The sequence below is a fragment of the Danio rerio genome, chromosome 15 (genome assembly GCF_052040795.2).
Source record: "Danio rerio strain M-AB ecotype USA chromosome 15, GRCz13ab, whole genome shotgun sequence".
Classification (NCBI taxonomy): domain Eukaryota; kingdom Metazoa; phylum Chordata; class Actinopteri; order Cypriniformes; family Danionidae; genus Danio; species Danio rerio.
The window spans coordinates 25107412-25133708 of NC_141035.1; the positions used below are offsets into that span (position 1 = coordinate 25107412).

The 26297-nt window shown below is 34.5% G+C and overlaps 3 protein-coding genes across 10 annotated transcripts in view; all 3 read left to right on the plus strand.

Annotated features, from left to right (window-relative positions):
- oafa (OAF homolog a (Drosophila)) overlaps positions 1-12495 on the plus strand; it is a 39211-nt gene extending 26716 nt beyond the window's left edge. The window contains exons 2-4 of one of the 4 annotated variants that reach the window (XR_015509405.1): positions 793-1811; positions 1967-2138; positions 3437-3621. Coding sequence is in view for 1 of the 4 variants with exons in the window: in XM_087284145.1 (XP_087140271.1) it covers positions 793-927; positions 5072-5252; positions 10027-10295 (585 nt within the window). In the remaining 3 variants the exon portion in view is untranslated. Of the gene's footprint in view, positions 1-792; positions 2139-3436; positions 4849-5071; positions 5253-10026 lie in introns of those variants that run through there. The other 3 variants (XR_015509406.1, XM_087284145.1, XR_015509403.1) reach the window with 3 other exon arrangements.
- A 1953-nt stretch (positions 12496-14448) lies between these two features.
- On the plus strand, positions 14449-23740 carry tlcd5a (TLC domain containing 5a). 2 transcript variants are annotated; one of them, NM_001271624.1, is made up of 3 exons: positions 14449-14678; positions 17341-17551; positions 20543-23735. In NM_001271624.1, exons 2-3 carry the CDS (start codon positions 17356-17358, stop codon positions 21064-21066), a joined length of 720 nt encoding a protein of 239 aa, NP_001258553.1. In that variant the 5' UTR covers positions 14449-14678; positions 17341-17355; the 3' UTR covers positions 21067-23735. The 2 variants fall into 2 exon arrangements, with proteins under 2 accessions (NP_001258553.1, XP_087139265.1); XM_087283139.1 differs by lacking the exon at positions 14449-14678 and adding an exon at positions 16915-17258 and having other exon boundaries at positions 20543-23740.
- A 1570-nt stretch (positions 23741-25310) lies between these two features.
- The window catches only part of arhgef12a (Rho guanine nucleotide exchange factor 12a), a 91123-nt gene continuing 90136 nt past the window's right edge, over positions 25311-26297 (plus strand). For all 4 annotated transcript variants that reach the window (XM_087284128.1, XM_087284129.1, XM_087284130.1 and 1 more), the window contains exon 1: positions 25311-25884. The gene's annotated coding sequence lies outside the window, so the exon portion shown is untranslated. The remainder of the gene's footprint in view (positions 25885-26297) is intronic.

The window sequence follows — 26297 nt, forward strand, 5'->3', positions numbered from 1 at the left end:
ATAAGCACACTACAGCTTTTGTCTGCCACTTTAATGCTGAAGCTTATAAATCAGGATGTATTCTGACTGGCTGCCAATTATTTATTATTTATCGGGTAAAAAAACAACAACATTTTGATTCTGATTCCAGCATTATTTTTCCCTTCATGTTGTTAGTTGTGGTGTGGATGGAAGTGTGTGCTGTAATTGTGGTGTGGAATTCCCTATTCTCATATAATTAGAATGTAATTAAAACATTATAGGTGCCATTATGTTATTATTCTTAGAGTGAACATGCCTTTAATAAATCAAGGGCAGAAATTGAAATGAAATTATAATTGCTGTATTTTCCAGAATATAAATATTTTGTTTAATTTTCTGGAACGAGAAATTAATGTCAAGCATGCAAACTATGTGCAAAGCGCACACACATTTGGAAAGGATATACGAGTTTCCCAAACACCACAGTTCAGTCAATTTAAGCTCAGTCTTTCATCATAAATGGTGTTTATAATGAATTATATTTCTGTTCTGAAACCTTTAAAGTTGATCAAATTAAGTTTTTAGCAATGCAACTTATCAGAGATTAAGTTTGTTATTTATATTTGTGGCACAGACATCTACAGAATATTTTTATGAAATACGATCTTTACATAATATTTGAAAGATTTATGCCATAACATAATGTATTTTTGACTGTTGCCGAAAATATACCCGTGCAACATTAGACTGGTTTTGTGGTCAAGGCTTATGTATTATATTCCCTAAGAAGTAGCACAACAGAATGCTGACTGCATGTTTTTTTGCCCTCAGGATGTGAAGATTTTCCGAGCGCTGATTCTGGGAGAATTGGAGAGAGGGCAGAGCCAGTACCAAGCGCTCTGCTTCATCACACGGCTCAACCACAATGAGATCATCCCCAGTGAATCCATGGCCAGACTGAGACAGGTCAGTCCACCAAAGTCTGATGACGGGGCAGGAGGAAGTCATTGGGTGGAAAGGCTTGGGTTTGAGGGAGCAAATTATAGATGCGCTAGTCGACAGGCCAGAAATCTTATATATTCTGTGCTCCAAAAGTGCAACTGGCTGTTTTTATTTTATTTGACTGATTTCAGAATCAGAATCAGAAAGAGCTTTAATGCCAGGTATGTTTGCACATACGAGGAATTTGTTTTTGTGACAGAGCTTCTACAGTGCAACAGAATTACAGAGACAGGACAATAAACAGATAATAAATATATAAAAAAGCAGTAAGAAGTGAATGCAAAATATACAAATAGACAAGTGTGTGTAGAGCTATATTACTATATACAATGTTATATGTGCAGCTGTTATGTGCAAATTGGCATGTAAAGTGTGTTGTTAAATAAGTGTATGTGTGTATAAAAGTGTATGGCAAGTAGTGATGTTTGTTCCACAATTATTCTGCAATGGCTTTATAGTACAACATTCTGCCATGACTTTATAGTACAACTTGTCTAAACAGATCTAATTTGCATATTGCAGTGCAGTCAATAGTCGAACACCCACAGAAAAACACAAGATGTTCTGCATTTACTAGACAATGGATATCTTATCTGAGGCAGACAAAAAGTTAGTGTCCAAATTTCACATTGTGCAAGTATAAAATAAACATTCTGTATTTGTTACATTTGTTAAAGTAACATATAATAAATGTTTATTTCATACTTCCATGATGTGATGATTTATCGATCAGATACCTCATCAATTAAGAGACAACACTTCCCCTGCAGTTGACAAGTTTTTACTGCAATCTGTGTTTTAGGTGTTTTACGGTAAGGGAATCTCTAGCGCAGGGGTGTCCAAACGCGGTCCTGGAGGGCCGGTGTCCTGCATAGTTTAGCTCTAACTTCCCTCAACACACCCCGCTGGAAGTTTCTAGTATACTTTGACAGAGCTTGATTAGCTGGTTCGGGTGAGTTGAATCGGGGTTGGAACTAAAATATGCAGGACATTGGCCCTCCAGTACCAAGTTTGGACAACCCTGCGTCTAGCGGGACTTCAGTGTCTACTGGGTGCAAAATAGAAGATGATCAGAGAAAGTGTATATCAGAACACGTAAAAAAAAAAAAAAAAAAGAGTTATACAGTTTTCCTTTGGCTTACTCCAATTTCAAGTTTGTACTTTTATTAGGGTTTGCATATTTATCAGGGCTCGAAATTGCGACCATTTTGGTTGCATATGCGCCCGAAAATTAATCTATGCGACCTCATAATATATATGGGAGCATTAGTGCGACTGCAGATAATGGTTGCAGTGCGACCTGTTTTGATTTTTTGTAAAAATGTGCTGAATCGCTCTTCCCTGCCGCTATATTGGTTTATATAAGCCGTCAATCACGCAAGGTATTCCGCTGTCAGATGACAAGGAAGGAGCTTTTATGACCACGGGAAATGCAAACGGCTGAAGAGTGAAAACTTAAAGCACACAGGTTTGCAAACCCCACCTAATATATATTGATCCGCCAGCTGAGATCAATCGAGTACCTGCTTTTCGGAGAAGGTGCTCGAATCTCGATGCGTTGCGTTCACTGCGTGTTCAGCGCAAATGTCCGCTAAAAGTCAAATCTAATACTGTACATATCATCACCAAAGAAGCTCGCCTTAACTAAGTTTACACTGAAACTGCGGCTCATAACAAACAGCGGTATTGCGCCGGTGGTCACCGCAAGAATCCTGCTTAATCTGCTCATAAATTGGGTCGGCTGACTCGCCAGCTTTTCAACTAACACAGAAAAATGAAAATCATCTCAGACTGAACATTTTAATTGACACAAACTGAAACCAAAACTTTTAAAGAGTGATAGAAGTGAGACTTTACTTACTTTCTTTTGTCTATTCTTTCTTGAGGTGTATATATAGGCAAAATTGTTTTATTTAGTTACTGATGACTGCTTTGTAGCTTTCAGCCTTGAATTTAATTATTTATTATAATCTTTTGTTTGTTTTGTAGCAGAAATATTATTTATTAAACTGACATGCATATATAAACAGCAGTACAAAATAAATATTTCTTACTGCAGCGCTTCATTTTTGTTTGATGCAAACTATACATTTATTTTTCATAAATAACAGACTTTTTATAGCAGAAAACTTGCATTCAAGCACATTCAAGGCAGCATGATGATGACAAATGTAATTCATTGTTACTGTTATTGTCATTTTCATCATCATTAATATTTTATATTTATTTGACATTCATTTTGGAATTATTGCACACAAATATCAATGTCATCTCAGCATTAGTTAGATAGTTGTTTCTGGTTTTTGTTAGTCCTAATTGATGTTGTTTTAAAATACAATAAATCCCTTAAAATACAATTTGCAGTGGTGCTTAATCATTTTTGGTGGGTGCTCCTAAATTTTTTCTGATGCTCCTAAATTTTTTTTATAAGTTGGGAGCACCGGTGCTACCAAGTAAAAAAGTTAATTTCGAGCCCTGTTTATACATGAAATGAAAACACTTTAGTGGGAGTTATAAAAAACACTTTAACGTCAAGACTTTTGAGCTTAGCCTGCTTTAGTTACAGCTCAAATCTCAAGTGATTGCTTGTATTATTATGTTTCAATTATTCTGAAAGCTTTGTAAGATGAATATTAATTTAATCTCACAAAAAATAAAGGTTGAAAACATCTATACATGATGTATGCTTTGCATTGAATATTTCAATGTACTTTTATGTCTATTAATTTTATATTATGTGTGGATGTGTGGATGTTTTTGAAAAAACTAAAGAAAATGCAAAATACTGAATTGTTTGTGGGGGATTTTTTAAGCATCTATAAGATCCCATTATTATTGACATTTTTATCAAAGTAAACGAACTACAGAGGAAGTTTGATAGTATTGTTTTCTGCTGAATCTTAGGACATGCTGGACTATTTGAAAATGAACAAGCCGCCAAAACAGCCCTTGCCGGAAAGCTAATGGAATCCCACCTTCAGATTTAGGGCCTCTAATAAAAGGCTTTATTCTAAACAAATGGCAGACAGAATAGTATCAGTGCTCTGAAAAGAAACTTTTTGAAATTAATTCAAAATAGGAAAAAAACTTAAGACTTGATGAGATTGTTTACAGAAGACTGGACACACGAGACACATTAACATTTACTCAAAGAAGAACCACCCCCAAAATGCCAATATTGCAGTAGAAACCAAAAATGTATAATTGTAGAATGCCCTATTATTAATGTGGTCAGACAGCAATTTTAATCTGGAGAGACTTTAAATTAAATATTTTTAAATGTGAATCCTCCTAAAATTGTACAATTTTTATAAAAAGTAAACCGTAAAATGTTTTAGATTTTTATCTCATCATATATAATTATTATTATTAATTATGTATTTTATCTTGTGTATTATATATTGCTGTTGATGACTTTTAATTGTTAGAATATTTTTATAAGTCTAGAAAAGTGGTATTTATAAAATTTGGTAAACTTGGATCAGTTTTGAGCCATGACATAGCCATAGAAGCTGAAATGGTAATAAAATCTACATTTTTTCTCTCTCTTAAGCAACTATAAGAGGAACTCCTGTCCTCGGAAACATTTAGATGTTATTTTGGTAGATGATTTCCATACCAGCGCTACTCGTTTGATTACAGCACTACTGAAATGACAGAAAACTGTTATTCCTGCTGTTCTTTTAGCACCACCTAAAGGAAGAGTTTCCATTTGCATTTAATTCAGCTTTTAATCTTTCTGTTTTTTTTAAAGCTAAATTTCACAAAGCTAATGTCATATCATTGTTTTACTGTGTTTATTTTTTAAATAATACATTCTAATTTAAATTTAATAAATCTGTGTTGGACTCCCTCAATTTGCTTTGTAAAATAAAATTGTGTCACGATCGGGGTGTTGGTTCATGTGTTAATGTGTTGCATGGGAGTGTGATGTTTTAAATGGAAGATCTCAGAGGAAGCAAGGCTGTAAAGGTCTTTGAGTATTTCCTAGGAGGGCAGCCAAGGCCTTAAAGGTGTGAAAATGAATAAAAGGTGTGATGAAAGACTGGAAACATTTCTAGAACTACAGTGCTAATGCTAAAATCTTTCCGTTTTATTATTTTTGCAGAAAAATCCCCAGGCCATCCGCACAGCAGAGGAGAAGAGAGGCACTGAGATGCTGAGCATGAACGTAGCGGTCAATTTGACACGGACCTGGCAGCTGAGTGCCCACATCCACAACATGTGCAGCGTGGCCCATGAGGCCGTGTACACGCGCGAGGCTGATGTCAGACACTGGCTGGACCGAGGCAAGCGTGCTTACTGTGACCCTTAATTACAGCCTACCAAACCCAGCATGCTTAAATAGAACTCTGATTGACATATTGCTCTCTTCAGATTTTAACCCTATTATGACTGACGTAGCTAACAGTAGTAATGTTTTTGTTCCTCTAAAAGTGCATTTGTGACCACAAAACCAGTCACAAGTTTCTTCTTTTAATTAAGATTTATACATCAACTGAAAGCTGAAAAAATAAGCTTCTTATTAATGTATACTTTATAATAAGACTGTATTTAGTAGAGATGCAGGTATTTAAATATCTGAATATTAAGGGAATCACTTTTAAAGCTGTCTTAACTTAGTGCTTAGCTATGGACATTACCATGGCTAATATATTTACAGTATAATATTTAATATTTTAATATTCTAACAATTTTTGCATGATTTTTCTGTCTTTTTAAAAATCTGTCAAGCTTTCTGTAAGTTTAACAAGACCACTTGGAATTTCTTAGTTTCTTAATCTCTGGGATTTGCAATTGAGGTAGTTAAGTAAAATTAAGTATAAAAAAAGTTATTCTGTAAACTACTGATTACATTTCTTTTAAATGTAAAAAATAGAAAATAAATGATAAATAATATTGAAACAAATGATAACATGTTGTTAATAATTTTTAGAATTCAAAATCAATGTTTAATCTTTAACCCTGATTTTCAATCACAATAAAGGACAAAGTTTTATTCTGAAGTGAATAAAATGAAAAATTCAGTTCAATTTAAGTTTATTTGTATAGTGCTTTTCACAATAATTACTGTTTCAAATCAGCTTTACAAAAGGTGCAATTGTAATGTTATTGCATTACAATTAAATTAAGTTAAAGTTACAATCAAATATAAGCAGTGGTGGAAAGAGTACTGAAAAATCATACTGCAGTAAAAGTACCATTACTTGCACAAAAAAATGTTGTGCAAGTAGAGTAAAAGTATCTGCTGTAAAAATTACTCTGTGCATGAGTAATAAATAGCCCTTTTAAAAGTACTCAAGAGTAGTGAGTATTACTCCGTGAAAGGTTGATGCGTTTACATGCAGTTTGTGCATGTGTGTGAAAACGTAACATTCTGTAGTGCACTGTTTTAGGCCATTTGACATTTTCCATCATCTTCTCATCAGTGACATGCCATCTAAACCATCTCAGGGTGATTGCATGTGAAGATTTTGGACATCTGCTTGGACACTTTCCAAACAGGTCTTCAAATTGTTCATTATGATGCAAAAATATTATTATTTAATTAGACTGGAATCACAGGACTGTTTTTTTTCTGCTTTAGCCAATCCCCATAGACTAAAATAAATAAAGTAGTGACTGCAGGTTGAAGGAAAATAGTGCACTAAAAATGTACTCAAGTGAAAGTAAAACTTTACTTTTAAAACTACTTTGAGTAGTTTTTCTCAGGTATTAAATTTCCAATTACAGTAATTTGAGTATTTGTAGTTTGTTACATTACATCACTGAATAGAAGTTATTATATACAGACATAGTTAACCTGCAATTTTATTGCATATAGGTGATGTCTGTGTACATGTTTAATAAAGTGTATATGTGTATTAAGTGTATGTGTTGTCCTGGAAATGCTTGGTGGTTGGCATCTTCTGCACTAATGCACTAAATGACAATATACTAATTTGTGTTTTTGAAGAGTATTTCAGACAAACTTATTTCAACATTTTACTCTATTTAATGCAATTGAACACTTCAATACTCGATTTATGAAGACTACTATAAAGCAGTTTTAGTCATTTTCATAAATCATGTTTTTTTGCATATGTGCTCTTCAACGCACAACATAAAAGCATGACATGAAAATGTATGGAACAAAATCAATGCCTAAAGTCTTGAATTAAAAAGCTTGTTGAATATCACAAACTGAAAAAAATAATCCACCGTATTAACAAGTTCTTGCATTTTAATGACTTGAATTCCAGGGTTTGTATTTTTAGGTCCTGAAATTTAACATATCTGTATATTTAAGCTGTGAATATTTCAACGAAAAATATTTCAAACACGTTTTCATACTTAAAAATTCAATAATTCATATTCAATTTTCAGATTTCACTTACAAAATATTCAATACCCTTTAAAAATACGATGTATAATATTCAAAAGGTAATTTTCAGTTCATTTTATTTCAGTTCAAATATTCGCTTCCATAAATTCAGTGGATCAAATTCGACTGTTAAAATTTAACATTGCATCCGGGAACTGCAGGAAAAGCAATAGATTGCAGATTGAAGATCGCCAGCTGCTCTAGCTTTCACCAGCAGGTGGAGATGGAATGTAAGATTTTTAACCCAGTAAACAGGCGAGAAAAAGGCTATTAAAGGCACAAAAGTAGCATTTAATATTAATATCAATGTTTTGGACATTATAAATGATAAAAAGTATGAGTAAAATGAGTAAATGAGGTTTTAGTCATCTATATTTGCCCTTATGTAACGGAAGCCAGCTGGTGATCGCGTAAATCTCAGTTCTCGGATCCAGTGACAGACGTAGTTCTGCAATCTTATCGGAGCTTGTCTCCCATGCCGGCTCGCTCCCTGCTCGGACCGGTGCAGTTACTTGCACATAAACCGTCTTTTGATGAATATGATGTTACACATTGTCTATCTTTATTGACTCTTTCTTCCATAGACGCGAAGTATTATATTGACAGCTAAAGAATATAAACGTAAGAGAAACAGGAAAGGAAATATTATAATAATACAAAATAGATAAACATTGACAGGGCTAAGAACAATTACGAACAAAGATATTCAAAAGCAGAGAGATTTTATGAGAATGTCACACAAAACAGTTTACTTGGAACTGTTAAACAGTGTTCAGGTATGATTTAAGGTTGGTTATGGATGGGGCGTCTAATTTAAAATAATTTAACATAACGTGCGAATGCATTAAAGCAGCGTCTTCAGTTATTATTTAAACGCAACTATGTCAGGATTGGGATAGGTTATATAATTTCATTATTTAAATTATGATTGTTAATATTAATATTTTATGACATGTATTTGGGCTATTGCGCTTAAATCATCCGTGATTCTAAATTAAAATTTCTATTTGTAGCTATCACTTTGCTATCGTCTTTCTCTTCTTTTTTTCTATTTTTTGTGGTTCTGCCACGGTTACGTTTGCAAAATGTCTTTAGTTTGTCCAGAATATTGCTTTTCCACTAAAATAGAGACGAAGCAGAAGGAAAATGAATGAATTGATGAATGAATGAAATGATTGCAGAACTACGTCTGTCACTGGATCCGAGAACTGAGATTTACGCGATCACCAGCTGGCTTACGTTACATAAGGGCAAATATAGATGACTAATGTCCAAAACATTGATATTAATATTAAATGCTACTTTTGTGCCTTTAATAGCCTTTTTCTCGCCTGTTTACGGGGTTAAAAATCTTACATTCCATCTCCACCTGCTGGTGAAAGCTAGAGCAGCTGGCGATCTTCAATCTGCAATCTATTGCTTTTCCTGCAGTTCCCGGATGCAATGTTAAATTTTAACAGTCGAATTTGATCCACTGAATTTATGGAAGCGAATATTTGAACTGAAATAAAATGAACTGAAAATTACCTTTTGAATATTATACATCGTATTTTTAAAGGGTATTGAATATTTTGTAAGTGAAATCTGAAAATTGAATATGAATTATTGAATTTTTAAGTATGAAAACGTGTTTGAAATATTTTTCGTTGAAATATTCACAGCTTAAATATACAGATATGTTAAATTTCAGGACCTAAAAATACAAACCCTGGAATTCAAGTCATTAAAATGCAAGAACTTGTTAATACGGTGGATTATTTTTTTCAGTTTGTGATATTCAACAAGCTTTTTAATTCAAGACTTTAGGCATTGATTTTGTTCCATAAAAATGACTAAAACTGTAGTTATTTGTTTTATACTTGTTTTTTATTTAACAAATAACTACATTTTTAGTCATTTTCATGTCATGCTTTTATGTTGTGCAATCAAACTCTTTCTATATACATTTTAAGGAAATTATTTACATTAGATTTATTTCATTAATTGATTTTTTTCCATTGGATTTAGTACAAACTCTTAATCTAAATAATCATCTGACATTACAGAATACATTAACAATAAACTGCATGAAAGTTCCAATAAAACAGCATACAATCTAAATTTTGGAAAAGTATCCATAGCAAATCATTTTAAATGACCAGTAAAGACTCATTACAGTTATAATATAGGGTATATGCACACAAACTTTTAATTTCAGTCAGCCAGCCCCTGGGCTTCCAGTTAATTGCCATCCTATACAAAATCGCCACGTTTAAGATCTGATTTCTTTAAAAAACAGCGATCTTCACTGCCTGGCTGAGATACCTTATAAAATGGGTATCGGACCAAACAAGAAACACTACATTAAATGATATTTTTCTGTGCCTTGTCTTTAAAATATGGAAATTAGTTTTACCCCAATACTTTTCTTAGAATTTCTGCGCTGGCATGCTGCTAATGATGGCGTTTCCGTCTTTAATTGTTATGCTTTAACAACCAAAATGGATGCTTAAGTCTAGTTAACTGATTATATTTTAATTGCATTACAACATTAGTGCTGTAAAAATCCTTATGAAGCTGAAAATAGTCGCATAAAGCTCTTACCGGAAGTTCATCATTGGCTGAAAACACTAGCTGTGCATATAGCCCATTAGAGCGCATTTGCATTGGTCACATACAGTCAAGCTGTAATTAATGTGTTTTTTTTTTTTATTCTTCAGGCATGGAGAGCTCTATGTTCGAGCCTCAGGCAGTGGAGATGACTGGCCTGCAGAGCTGCGGGACGGTGAAGGACCTGTGGCAGCCCTGCTCCTGCAGCTACAACCTCAGACTGGAGTGGTACCCATGCTTGCTAAAATACTGTCGCAACCGGGATGTCTCCGGCAGGGGCAGCCCATACAAATGTGGCATCAAGAGCTGCAGCAAAGGCTACCAGTTTACGTACTATGTGCCACACAAACAGCTGTGCCTATGGGAGGAAGAGACCTAGAACCACATGTGCTTCACAAAAAATATATATATTTAATGTGACCTTCACCTCCAAGCCTTCAGACTCGTGCCTTTTGCGCAGAGCAGTTCAATAACGAAACTATGCTGGATAAGAGTATGGATGTAGGGCCAATTTTTTGTTTTTTTTAGCCTGGCTGTGCGTTTTCAGCTGGTCGGCAGTTTTAAAGCTCTTCCTGCTTTTAACGGCACCGTGGAATGAGTTCTTTTGACTCAAAGTGAGTTTGGGATGAGCGACCTGTGAATTAGTCAGTATATAAGAAGATATGATAGCTGGATCTCGTCAGGTTGAGTTTTTAATTTGTTTCCCAAAACTTGTATTATTTATTTTTGCAGTGGGAAATGATTGAAGCACAGCGCACATGTTCAGAGAAATTGTATTTTCTCCTTTTTTTTACTCTGATTCAAAGCACTGTATTGAATTCATGGTGGACGGACGTGCTTTGCTTAATGGTACATAAGTCGTGAGTCATTGTCCATTTCATACATAGAGATTCAGCCACCTCAAGTCTTAATGCTGCCAACAGTTTGAGATTGTTTAAGAGTACGTGTGTGTGCGTGCATGTTTTTATTTTATATGGATGGATTTGCCTTCATTACATTGCACAACGGTTTCATTTAAAAGGTTAATTCATCCTACATTTAAAAGTTTATTAGTTCCAACTTCATTTGTAATTTGTTAGTTAAATTAGAATTTATATACATATATATATATATATATATATATATATATATATATATATATATATATATATATATATATATATATATATATATATATATATATATATATATATATATATATATATATATATATATATATATATATATATATATATATATATATATATATATATATATATATATATATATATATATATATATATATATATATACATACATATATATATATATATATATATATATATATACATACATATATTATATATATATATATATATATATATATATATATATATATATATATATATATATATATATATATATATATATATATATATATATATAAAATGTGTTTTTTTGCCCTTAAACCTAAAACAAATCCAAAAACCGAATGATTTAAAAACAGAAGAAGCAAAACAAAATTTAAATGCATTTAAATCAGGTCAGAGAGGCTGATGCTTGCTTGATGTGTGACATCCAATCAGGTTCATTCTTGTGTGTCACATGGCATGTTTGATCTTCATCAGCATGATTAGGTAAAATTTTATTAATTGGCAGCCTTTATTAAAAGGCTTAAATTAAATTTGATATAAAGAGATTATGTCTCCTCGGATGACTTTGATTAAATGGATTCGTGGAATTGAATAGTTTTTGATCACAACTATTAAGGGTTTTGGTGCCTAGACGTTTAATAGACGTACAAATCTCCCAGATTTGATTAAAATAGTCTTTATTTATGTTTCAGTTATCATGTGGGTGAGTAAATGTTGACATAATTTTTATTTAGTGCTGAACTAACCTTTTAAGGACCGGTTGGTTCAATATTAACTCGTACTTTGAAGTTGGGAACTGTGATAGTAACCAAAGCAAGTATGTTCTGATAAAGCAGGGTGAAAGATGAGCATTGTTCTGCTGAAATCCTGCTTAGATCTTCACTACTGTGCATCACCACTGCCCTCTGTTGGTTACGCGACATTACTGTCACTCAGGCTTCTTCATTCAGTATAACCTCAGTACATCCACAGAGCTGTGAAACCATCCCAAATACAGATTAACATCAATTTGTATGGTGTCAGGATTTCTCTGCTTCAGAAATCACTCACTCAAATGCACAGACTGAGCGCTATCATGAAGAAGAAGAGGAAATACATTTCTCCTGCAACTCACAAATCACTTCCTGTATGAATGTTTTACGCATAACATGCCACAGTTGACTCGGCTGTTGTTCATGGTACTAAAAGATTTTTACTGATTTATTTAATTTCCTTTTTTTGTTCAAAGAGATTTTAAGTGTTATGTTGAAAGTGTTGTTTGAGATTACACCTCCTTTAACCTCCCCACCCAACAGCCATTGTCTGGGATTCAAGTGCCTTGGTGATTCAGTTCAGTGTTTACTGATTCTTTTTAAGGATAAAAGCTGTTATGAATAAACTATTTTCCTATGAAAATGAATACGAGCATAATATGAAGTAATTTTAAATAAAAACTCTTCAGCAAAATGTCCTTTAACCTGTGTTTTTACTGTTAGAAATTTGCACTTGTTTAAAACTCTTTTTAACACTGAATGTAATAAGACATGTTTCTTGAACTTAAGAAAATGTAATATTAGACTGATTTCTGAAGGATCTTATAACAGAATATTGAATAAATGATATTGCAAAAAAATATAAAATTACTATTTTAAGTAATATTTCAGTTTATTTGTATTTACAACTATATTACAATTTATTGTAACAGTGTTAGTTACACTATCTGATCAAAAATATGTATACATTAGGGCTGCAAAATATATCATTTCAGCTTTGATATCGTAATGTGCGAGTCCACAATAGTCACAACGCAAGGATCTGCATTGTAGTGAGGAATATAGTTGACCAGACATTACTGTTAACACCATAGTGGAGTGATTTTAAATTTTAACCTTTGAGTAAAAGTTTATTGTTTCGTTTGTTTTTAAGGCCTGGTTTGTAAGAAATTTGAGCAAACTTAAATATTTGGGCACAACAAATTAAATGTTTGTAAATTTGTACTCTGTAATTTGTAATCTGTTGATGTATTTCGATACAATGTAATATGTTAATAATCATTCATTACAAAAAAAATCTATCATTAAAAATAACAGATTTTTTTTATTATTATATTTTTAATTATAAAATACTTTCAGTTGCTATGTAACTTATGGAAAATTTTTATTTTTGGTTATTAAATGTCATGTATAATACTTACCTTTTTTGTGAATTGTTTTGTTTTTGGGAAATGAAACGACGCGCGTCAAAAGCGGATACTAATCTCGAAGTAGCCATAGTTACCTCTAAAACACCTTTGTACAATCACTGTTATTATAAACAAACGATGGAAATGTGGTATGATGAGGCACGTTGTAAAAATAAAACCAGCAGACACGGTTCACCCAAAAACACAAATGAACTCTATACTCCCTCAGTTGGTTACCTATATGAATTTCTTTTGTTGAACACAAAAGAAGATATTTTAAACAACCCTGTTACCATTGACTGGTACATTTAGCAGACACTTTTCAGCAATTCAACAGCAAGAGGCAAAACACAAAAGAATTGTTAATTACACAAAGGAACCATTTGTGCTCAGAAGTGCTAAGGAGGGTGAAGTTGTTGTTTTACAGGAGTGTTTGTGTTTCTACAAGTGGTTTGTCAAGCCCACTCAACTGTGTGAAGCACATTTCATAAAGGCACAAGTTTTATTTATTTTATTTATTTTTTGAATGATTGTAAAGAGTGCGTTTTCAACAGGTGGTTTGTTAAGCCCACTAACCTATGTGAGGCACACATGGAATTGATTATATTTAAGTGTTGGCGTGTGGTGAGGTGGGGAAGAAAAAGAGGGGTTCTGGTTTTATTCACATGGGTTCAGGTGATCTCAGATGGGTTTTAGTTGTTGTTTGAATGATTTTGTGTGTCTGCATGGTAATGGGAAGATCATTCCACCAGCGTGGAACATTAAATGAAAAGGTTTTAAAAACGAAATACATTATGGAAGTCAATGGTTACAACTTTTCAGAATTATTTTTTTCTTCAAAATGTCTTCTTTTGATAGTCAAGTATTTAATCATAGATTTCAAACTCAATTCCTGGATGGCCGCAGCTTTGCACAGTGTTGCTCTAACCCTAATCAAACAGCTGATCCAACTAACCAAGGTGTTCAAGACTACTAGACAGCTGTTTGATTAGGGTTGGCGCAAAACTTTGCAGAGCTGCGGCCCTTCGGGAATTGAAATTGAGACCTATGATTTAAAACAAGTAAATAATGACTAGATTATAAAAGATTTTATTTTTGGGGTGTTCAGTTTTTGGTTGAACTATCCCTTTAATTGCGTGGGTTTGTTGGACCGCACCAGCAGAGGTCGCCCTACTGTAGAGTGAAGCGTCTTCCTCTTTGTTGTCCTCCTCCTCCTCTGCCTCCCTGTTTTGTGTGTTGTCCAGACGCTGAGAGACTGACTGAAATGTGGCTTTTGTTTGTGTGGTGATTTGCGTACCATCTCCAAGACGATGCCGGAGCAGAGCGCTGAGATCCCCGAAGGCTTCGTGTCTTCTCGGCTGCTGCTCCTCTGGACGTGATGCTCAGGCGGAGGAACATCCAGCATCCACGCCGAGCAGCACTTACTTTCTCCCCGGCCTGCCACTGAACATGCCTGCAGCTTGAAGAGGTGTGTGTAGAGCGTCTTTACTTTTTCTAAGAATAGGTTTCATTTCGTGGCTACGCGTTTAACTAGCTCGTGTTAATTTAATGAAGCGTGGCATTAACTTTAGATAAACCACAGCCCTGATGATTAGCTTAAGAGCCAGGATCTGTTTTGAGCGTTAAACTAAGCCCAGAAGTGATATTTAATTATATGGCAAGTTACTTTTATTTAATTTTATGTCTTTGGTTTAACGTTAAATCTTTTTTATTTTGAACGTGTCTGTTTGTGAATTATATTATGATAACGAAAATATAAATTAGAGCTTTAGAAAACAGTCACCAAACGATTCTATTATTGAATATTTTGCTTAACAATAATACTTTGTGTAACATTAATACTGTGTAATAACAATGCTTTACATTAATGGCTAATTTAATTTTTTTTAATAAATATTTAATTCATTTTACATTTGTGTGCTAAACACAACTGTTTAAATAACTTTGAAATGTTTAAGTTCTGTGAAAATATTATAAAAGTATGGAACTTATCAGTTACAGTTTCTAAATGATTGTACTGATTGTTTTAAAAGTAAAATATTTGGATTTACACTTTTATTCAAGTTTACTCGTATTTCACTTAGTTTATTTATAAATCAATTTATTTTACATTTGTAATCAGCTGTTTTATGAGCTTTAATAATAACCCCATAAAAGTAGGAAAATGAAAATATTCTGTTATTTCTTATTTACAATTTTTTAGTTCATTTTATATTAATCAATTTATTTTACACTTAAATATTCATTTACTTTAATCAAACATGTATTATAACCTGACCATAACATTAACATGGGATAAAATATCAAAAAGTGAATAATTCCTTGTTTCTAAATAATTCTATCAATGACTTTTAGAGGACAATATTTTTCACTAATATTTTATTCACATTCAAATGTGTAATTCTTCTTCTTCTTCTTCTTCGTATAATTATTATTATTAATAATAATAATAATAACAGCAATAATACTAATCATACATTTTATTTATAGTGTGCTTTTGTCAGACCCAAAGCGCGACAAGGCAAACAGTAACAAAGCAGAACAATAAAAAAACTGTAAAAACACCACAATAAGACAATTAAATATGAACAATAAAATTGAATGATTAAATTGACAAAAATATCAACCTAAATTGAAAGCAACAGTAAAAAGGTGAGTCTTGAGAAGTTTTTTTAAACCAGTCTAGGGAAGTGGCATTCCTGATGCTGATGGGTAGACCATTCTATAGCTTAGGCACACTTTACGAAAAAACTCTACCCATTAATTTAACATTCAATCTTACATTGCAATAAACATACCTATTTTTATTTAACTGTGATGTTATTAGTTAATATTATCTTAACTATTCTTTATAGTGCTTTTGAGGAAGACATTTAAAGAACAAAAAAATTAAATTAAAAGGAAGAAAATCTTTGGCTAAATGTACAGATCATTTCATAAATAAAAAAACAAACAACCAAAAGAAAAAAAACAGACAGAATTCAAACAAAGCAGAAATATATACTTTAAATGGTTTTATAATTTGATTTTAATCTTAATTATCATGTATACCTTAAAAAATTTGCCTTAAAATGTATATCTACAGGTGGTCACATTATGTTTTGATTAAGTATTTGATTAAATAAAGCTATTAATTAGGGCTGGGCGATTAATCGGAAAGTAATTGAAATCGTCATTTAGAACCAATGATCGATCAAATTTTTCAGGTCAATTTTTTCAATTACTTTCCCTGTTGCGTGTGGAGACAGGTGACCCCGCTCTGTTTTACACTTCAGCGTCAAGCACAGCATATGGTCTGGCACAGCCTTTACGCGGTCGCATACCCCTCGCTGTGACTGATGCCGACACTAACCTCTCAAAAAATGTAACTACACGTTGTGATGATGCAAAGCACTGTGATTGGTCTGCTTGGTAGTGTTGACGAGTGTTGGTGGCACGATGAGGGCAAAAAATTGTAATTAAATTAAAGAAAGAATCGTTCATTAATAGTAATCGAGTTTAAAATGCTCAATTAATCGAGATTTTGATTTCAGGCCAAATCGCCCAGCCCTACTAATAAAATATTTTATTTACACTTCATAATTTAGCATTTTTATTTAATAAATATTTTTTATTGCATTTAAATGTATTTGCCTTTTATTTATTTGTTGATTTTTATTTTTTATTATTTAAATTATTTATTTATTTTTTTTTTATTATTTATTATTTTGTTAAGAAAAAAAACTGTTCTAACTTCCCAAAACCTGCGTTACATATCAGCATCCCGACACATATTTAGATTTGATAAAATAGCCTAATATTGACACAGTTCTAGTACTTTACATACGAGGTTCGCACAACATTCAGATAAAGGGCCACAGATAAGGTTGCCACAGTAACTTTTGGTCTAGTTTTGACACACCCATACACCCATCCAGACTTTAGTATTTCTCAACTCGTGATGTGAAATCCACTGTTACCCCTTCAGACACAGACTCTTTACTTGAGCACTTATTCCACATCAGAATCTAAGGAAGTGGCATTTTTAAACAGCTTTGTGGTGCTTACAGTAAGTACTCATCTCATGCATGCATGTAATTTAAGATGCTAAAGCGTTTTTCTGAATTTGACAGCTCATTGTGTTTGATTAGCTCCACAGAATAAAGATGTCGCCGCTGGTGCTGGGAGTCGGAGTGTGTTTAGCCGGCTGGATTGCTCTTTATGCTTTGCTGTGCTACACTAATGGCTCTTGTGGCTATGAATGGAACTGTCGGCTTGTTACACTATTCCATGGCATCCTTGCAGTCTGTATAACTGCTTACATTGGGTACATCGATGGACCGTGGCCTTTCACCTACCCAGGCAAGATACATCAACTGTTAATGTGTGTAATGGAGTGTGCGATATATTCTTGCTGTTCAAAGGGATAGTTCACCCAAAAATAAAAGTTCTTTCATTATTTACTCGTCCTCTACTTATTGCAAGCCAGTTTGAGTTTCATTCTTCTGTTAAACACAAAAGAAGAGATTTTGAACAATGTTGCAAAGCAGCAGCTATTGATTTCCATCGTGTTTTTTTTTTTTTTTTCTAAAAATGAAGTCAGTGGCTGCTCGTTTACAGCATTCTTCAGAATATCTTGCTTTGTGTTGAGCAGAAGATAGAAATGCGTGAAATTTTAGAACCGCTTGAGTGCGAGTAAATAATTCATAAATAAAATCCTTTTTGCATGAACTATAAGTTTATTGAAGCATTATACTGCTCAGAGATGGAATTATTGTATTGAAACTGCAATTATGATGGCATAAGTAATACTACTGTATGTCATTAATGTTTAAGTAGATTTTATTCTGTAATCATTTTAAATTTAATAGTATACATTAAATTAAATCATAAAGTAACCTGCTGTGTCATTATATTCTAAGTAGGTACCACATTTAAATAAAAACCTACATTGCAACTGTTACAAAAATAAATTCAATATAGTATAAAAGTTCAGTATAGTTTATGCATATTAATAATGAAATCTGGAACTACATGTACCATATCATCACTGTCACTTAATATAACCTTATTGAACTGTTGTAGTTGTAATTCTGTTATTACAATTGTCAATATTACTATTGCAGTCATGCTGATATTTGACTTGTTTACTTTTTTGCAATCACAATATTTGCAATGTTACAAATGTAACTTACCACTGTAACTGAACTCATGTTGTTTGACAAAATCGAGAAAGAATCATGTCAAGAATTTTATCAAACTAATTTTATTAGAAAAATCATGGTAAAATCATGTCAAGAGATTAATATCGTGAGTTTTGAGTCGAGTGAGAAGATACATGTCTAGCAGGTAGGCATATATTGATGTAGGAACTAATCATTCATCCAATCAAATTATTTAAATGGTTGATTCATAGACAGGGTTCAACGCTAAGGATTTTTTCTAGAGAATACCTTATTTTAGCCACATATTTTAAATAATGTGTCAAAAGCCAAACATAATTGTATACATACACTTTATTTTTTTTACAAGTTTTGTAAAAGTCTATCTATTAAATTAATCAATCTTTTAAAAAAAAGTTGGCTAGAATTATGCATTATAGGCTTACATTTTAGAGAGAAATAACAGATTAAGCGAGACTGCAGTCAAATCATGAAGCAGACCAAAGTTGATCCTTCTTTCGAGGTTTCAAACAAAACAATAGGCCCAATAAAATTATTTTATTATTTAAGATAAAAATATGGAAAAATTATCAGATGGTAATTTGTCAATTTTTCTTACCGATAAACTGCTCTCGGTAAAATTTCAGCATGCTTTCACTTTCGTATTCGACATGAAATGCATATTTACCGGTAGGAATGCCACCCCACCCTACTCATATTTCTCTCTTCATATAGCCGTATATGACTATTACACAACCATAATACACTGTGATATAGTCTGGTTTGTCAATTCATTGGATTGTTTTGCTTTGTCACTACAATCAGTCTGCTCCAGAGTTTGTTTCAATCAAGCCAAGACCACCTCATTCGACCAATTGTTTTGGTGCAGATCTGAGCACGATTGCAGGATTCACATATGCCAAATGAACCGCATTAACTGAGAAAATGAGACCGCTTTGAAACAAACATCTAGATGTGAAAGCACCCTATTTGCACGCAATTGACAAGTCGCAGCCAAATTAAAAATTCTAGCATCTTGCACTCTAGTCCTTATGCTGTCTTCACACCAAACGTGGAATGCGTGGCTAAATCGCGCTATTCGCACATAAATAGCCGCAAGAACATTTGAGTTTACTCGCTTCATTCACGTGTAAAATTCACTTCAGAAAAGACGTGGATTTGCGTGATGGGCAGGGCTGCTGTTTGCCTGGAGCCTCTAGCTTTATTGCTAAATGGCTAACATGAATTATATGAAAATAAATACCAGTGTTTATGTGCTTTATGAAGGCTGAAAAACAGCGTCGATACATTTAGGGCTGTGTCTGAGTCCACTAGATCCTTTCAGAGGTGCATTCAGCTCTGTGAGCTCATAAACTCCTCCAGAAACATAACCTGGATGATGGAGGCTTTCAGCGGTGCTTCTGACTGAGCTGAGCCCAGTTTGATGAACTGTTGCCGGTGTCCGCTGGAGGATTTCCACCGGGACAGCTACAACAGGCTGTACTTCACAATCATGCCCCCACAAGAGCAAGCTCTTGATTGGTTAACACAGCGCAAATGTCCATTTAAGTTCAGATCTTTGAACTCGAGCGATTCGTGCGTTAAGTGCATCAAACGCGCAAAATGCTCAATTCGCGCGTATCGCGCCGTAGGATGTCTATTCGCGCGTTTGCATTGACTTAACATGTAAATCACTCGTGCTTGATGTTTTTTCCTCATCTGGTATGAACTCAGCACTATTGTCAAGCCCTGCTTAGAGAATCATGTCAAGTCACTTTATGAAGGGGTCATTGAAGTATTCACTCAACTGTTTTGTTTAAGAACACAGTCATACAGTGATTCTGACATAACCGTGTGTTCCTCAAAAATGTGCAACACTTCTAAAGTGATTTTGTCTGTAACTCTTTCCATTAAAATCTGCAGTACACCAGCCCTCCAGTACCAAGTGTTGGACACCACTGGTCTAACATGCAAGTCATTTAATATTGACTTACTTCTGGAGACCTCTAAAATGATTTGAAATAGTGCCAATGTTCCCTTTTTTATAATTGCTTGACACGCTGTCAGCAATACATATATCTTTGGTAAAACACAAATTATATTATCATCACAATATTGCACACCCCTAAAATAAAACTGTTTCATTAGCGGTCTTATTTCTCATTTTTGACTGTATGCTTTTCCTTTACAGGTACCAAAAACACCCCTCTGCAGATCAGCGCTTTGGTGGTCAGTCTGGGCTACTTCATCTTTGACATGGCCTGGTGTGTTTACTTCCGCACAGAGGGCCTGGTGATGCTTGCCCACCACACCATGAGCATTCTGGGTATCCTGCTCACCCTGTGGCTGGAGGAGTCAGGCATCGAGTCTTGCGCCGTTCTATTCGGCAGCGAGATCACCAACCCCCTGCTCCAGACGCGCTGGTTTTTAAAACACTCTGGCCGATACGATTCTATCCTCGGAGATGTGGTAGACATCCTGTTCGTAGCACTCTTTGTGTTCATGCGCATTTTCGTCGGCGGTGCCATGTTGTACTGTGAGCTGATCTCTCCGAGGCCTAAGTTCATTATTAAGTGTGGCGGAGTGGCCATGTATGCGCTATCCTGGGTGTTCATGGCTGATATTGTACGCTTTACATATCGTAAATATCAGGTCTGGATGAATCGGCACAAGATGATGGCAGAGGTCAATGGGCTGAACGTGAAGAGAGATTGAAATGCATCTCTCAGATATGAGCCTTTTGTTTTGAACACTGGAGAGAAGAATGAGAGTTAGTGAACCAGCTAATAACGCTCTACAGCTAATAGATGTTTACATATTTTTTTGAAAAGGATATCAGCCATTAATGTTCATTTCTGGTTGGTGATAAACACACAGCTCTGATGTGTCTTTTTTATGATTTGAAGTTACGGTTTAACACGATATTCTTACAATCAAATCTAATTTCATATACTGTGTTTGTACTCATAAGGATTGAAGTGTTTTAAGTACTGGATATATTTGATATTTTTTGTATTTAGGAACAGTACTTGTGATAAATTTTAATTAGTAACGTTGCCTTTACATTTTTGCTTTTTTTATTAAAGGGGACCTATTATGCAAAGATTTATTATAAATGGGTTTTAAACATCTACCTTGTGAGGATATAGCCAACTTCTAATGGTAAAAATCAATCCATACTTATTTCATCACACTTTATAAGAAACACGTTGACTGTTTATATCATTGGTGGAAAATCCTGTCAATTAGTTACGATCTTTTCCCTGTTAGCATAAACTCAGCCCTGAGTGGGCCATGTCCACACATAAATGGATGTTTTTATGAATGAAGATTTCCCTGCTTTCGTTTTTAAAAAAAATCTCTGTCCACATGAAAACGCAAAAAAGTGATGGGCATGCCAACAGGTGGCGATAGTGACACTTTTATACTGGAGTTTACACTAAATGGAGAATTAAGTATATTTTGTGGGTAAATTGCGTTCAAGTCAATAGCTGTTTCTCAATTCCAAGAACGGAGCCGCGTTCTTGCTAGGTCACCTTGGAAGAACAAATTCTGAAGTCTGCAAGAACAGAGTGCGTCCTGTGAGAAATGAGATGCTGTGTTCTTACTGATGGTCACATGACCTTCACACGTTTTTAATAGACAATTATTTAAACATAACAGCATTCACACAACAATTTATTGTTTTTATGCTTTTCAATATATATACAACATGCACAAAAAAAGGAACTTATATATTCCACAATACAAATAAAATATTTTAAAATGCATTTCAGCAAATAAACACCCTTAATGTGTTTATGCCTTTGCCAAGATTTTCATGGTAATGTTTACTTTCACCATCTCATTTAGGCAAACTCCTGAGATAATTAAGTTATATCTCTGAACTTTAACAATAAAAATGCTGCCCTTCCCACCTCCTTTATACAGCCGCAATGACTTCTGGGACTTTATGAGCAAAGTCTGCATCGATGCATCCCCGATAGAACACATCCAGAAACTTTCACGCGTCCTCGGTTCTTGCAGCCCTTAGTTCTGGAACTAAACTTGAGCAGTTGATGATAACGTTACACAAGGACGCAAAAATGCTGAAGAACGCATATTGAGAAATGTCTAATGCAAACTGGAGAAATGAGGTAGATTACCATTCTCTGGTTAAACAATGCAGAATGCGTGATACGTTTGCTTTGTGCAGAATTTGCCTCATTCACGTCTTCTGTTTGGTGTGAGCCCAGCCATTTTGGCCAATCTAGAAGTAGAAAACAGCGTGCATGCTGACGTCATGAGGCGAAAACTCCTTAACATCCACACAACACACTGTACCTGGATTTTTGAAAAATGTGGAATTATTAATCATTCTTACTGTTCAGTGAATGCAAACTGCCGTAGATTATTAAAGACGCAAACCCCTTACTGCACGACAGCTGTGCCTTCAACAAACCAGATTGTTTATGAGCGTCAAAAGTCGCTGATCTGTTTGGCTATTTGACTGCGTATCACTGCATATCAAATGACTTAAACGATATAACTAGAGAAATCTCCACTGTGAGCGAGAGCGGCTACTGACCAGCGCAGCATCAATGATGTAAGCTTGCCGAGGCCAAATGTAATGCGAGTGTGGGCCGTCGGGGGAGACAGGAGGGGCGACAAGCATGCTTTGGCCCGGTTCAAGGCAACTGTACATAATAGTCACCTGACAATGCGTTTTCGTGTGGACAACAGTGCACCACAAAGAAAAAGTGCAGCTTTGAAAATACCCTTGTTTGTGTGGACAAGGCCTCAGAAGTAGCACTGACATTCTTCTTATAAGAAGGCCCGGGAGCACAATCTCATAAGAATTTAAAGCCACACCCCCCAAAACGGCATGTTTTGAATCGATCCCCAAAAGTGGCAACTTCATAGAACTATAAAACTTTATCTGCAGAGTATTTTGAGCTGAAACTTCATTCACCCACTCCAGGGTCATCAGAGATTTATTTGACATTTTTCTAAAAAGCAGCATAATGGGACCCCTTTAAACTTTAAGTATGTGCAATATGCAGTAAGGATTATCAAACACTACTAAATGTTTCTGGAGGATTACTGAATGATTTTTGTGTGAAAAAGTAAACCCAGAAATCTTTATGTGTTTGGAGATTTTAACTATTTTTAAAAAGGGAAATTGGGTGATGACTTACAAACTGTCCATCTGTCATGGTGAATTGACCACACCAGTTGATAAAATCTGTAAACATTGTCATACATTTCATAAATTAGATTGAAGTGTTATAGGGCGTTGTCACACCTCAGATTAAACATAACTATGTTACAATGGTGTGTGTAAATGTATCATTTATGTGTTCAAGAGATTTTCTAAGCATTAGAATAAAATAAAAGTAATACATCTTTACATGTTTTTTTTCATGTTACAACATTGTGTGTGTGTGTGTGTACACATGTTTTTGTGACATATCAGGACACAAATCTGTATAATGACATGGGTATGACACAGGTATTACAAAAAGGAGGTGCAATATGAGGACATTCGTTTCTCAAAATGCTTATAAATCCTACAGAATGAGTTTAATCAGAGAGTTAAGCTGCACACAGTCTCCTGTGATGGTTGGGTTTAGGGATGGGGTGGGGTGAGGGCAATACAATATACGGTTTGGACAGTATAAAATGAATGGAAACCTATGTAATGCCCCCACTTTTCACAAAAACCAACGTGTGTGTGTGTGTGTGTGTGTGTGTGTGTGTGTGTGTGTGTGTGTATTTTTAATATATAATACATTACACACAAACACACACACATTTTAACATAATTTACAGAATTTAAATATTTATATTTTACCACTGTCCTTCAAAACATTTTCTTTTTGTGACTAAAAAGTTTATAATAATTTACAATATAGTATATTTTTGTGTACTCATTTGTTCCAGATATAACAATAGGTAACGGTAGCCTATATTTTCATTTTAAAATGTTTTGCTGAATGAGGATGAAACATATATACTATATCAGTATGTAATAGACTTCAATATAATTTTAATTAAAATATACATTTTCATATTATAAATAAAGTATCTTTCCCAGTACTGGGTTGCAGCTGTAAGGGCATCCGCTGTGGGAAACATATGCTGGAAAAGTTGGCGGTTCATTCCGCTGTGGTGACCCCTGATGAATACAGACACTAAGCCGAAGGAAAATTAATAAATAAATAAATTACGTAAAATCTTTTTATAAAAAAGTCACCCCCTTAACAGAAGACAAAACTAGTAAAAATATTGTCATCTGGAGTTTGACTTTCCAAAAATGAACAAATATCTCTTTTTTTTAAATGAGAATTAAGACATTTATTTGGAAATTTGTAAAGGCTTCATGTAGACGTTTTTTTTTATCAGTATCAAAAAGTCAAACCCATTAGTAAGCGTTGCAGTTTTGTAAACGTCCACCATGTGGCAAACTAAATCAACAGTTGCAAAACACATTCGCACCCTTAGGTATGAAGTTTGTTCAATTGCAACAGTGAGTGGCTCACGTTTTCCAGTGGAATAATTAAAGACAATTGACCATTTGGAATTATGAAAATGTACGACTTGAAAATACCACGGAAAACAAGCGAACAGTGAACGCCTTGTCTAATGACTACATACACAAACGTTCCATTCAAATTATGCAAATATTTTATGAACAAAATTCCGAAAGCAGCTACGCCCGCCGCAATCTACAGCCTAATTAAATAGTTATCAAAAGCTCTGTCATAACATGTTTCAGAAGTTGGGGTGAATCTTTGTGAGGAAGCAACTTTGAATCCCCATCATGCACTTTAGTATAAACCAAAAACATTTACAGTTACTCAAAAATGACTAAACGTGTCTAACTAGACAGCATTGTGTGACACTGCCATTCGGATGAGCACAGAGAGCGCGAGTGTACTCTGCGGAGTCGGAAATGCTGTCCGTGCAGGAAGTTCAGTAGGTTTTGAGACAGAGCCCCGCGGGAGACACGGCAGCACTCTCCGGTACTCTCAACTTTCCCCAGTTTGATGGAGCTGAACCTACAACCTCCATACGGATTTTAATGTGGATCATCGCTTTCGTACGAACTAGATATAACCCGTTAACGCGTTCGGAGAGACCTATGCGAACTTTACTGAGCGGTTTTGTTTATTTTGATGCAGACTTCGTCGCCGCTCCATGGAAACTCTCCGCGGGGTGACACGTGTATGAGCGCATGCATTTTCACCCTGTCTGGATGACTGTGGGCTTGGTGTGGATGCATAAGGGTGTTTATTGTTATTGTTGGAAAAATATCGCGTCTCATTTTTGGAGTTGACGATGTTAGGCTGCTGTTAGCTTTAGCATAGCAAAGGCCTTGAGTCTGCAGTCTGGTTTGCGGTGCGGGTATCATCTGCTGCTGCTGCCTTGTTGGCTGTGGAAATACACATTCAGCATTAGGACGCTCAAAAGTGCTTTAATTGCTAAAGGAGTGTAACTTTAACAAGGAAAAAGTGTCTGGGCTTCACCGGGGAGCTGCTGCTGAACATGAAGGTACATTTTCAGTTGCACGACATAGCGGAAAATGACCAATTTTTAGAGTTATTTTGGGTAAATTATAGAGCTGATGTATGCGCGTATTTTGATTTGCCGTGTCGTTAAACTCCTGTGGATGATTCGTTTTTGTGTGTACGGGATACGTTTAGTGTGTTTTATAAGTTTAAACTACAGTTAATTTACAATTATGGTTAGTAATGTTGTTGTTATAAACAGTAGGTTCATTTATTGGTAAACAGCACCACTGCTGGAGGAACCACATATTCGTTGATTTACATCAGGACACTTTACTTCTCATTTAATGGTTTTCAGGGTTTCTGCAGATTTGAAAAGTCATAATTTGACATAAAGGTCCTGATTTCTGCAACTTGTGTCTTTATTTTTCATTTAATTGTCAATCTCACTCAGGG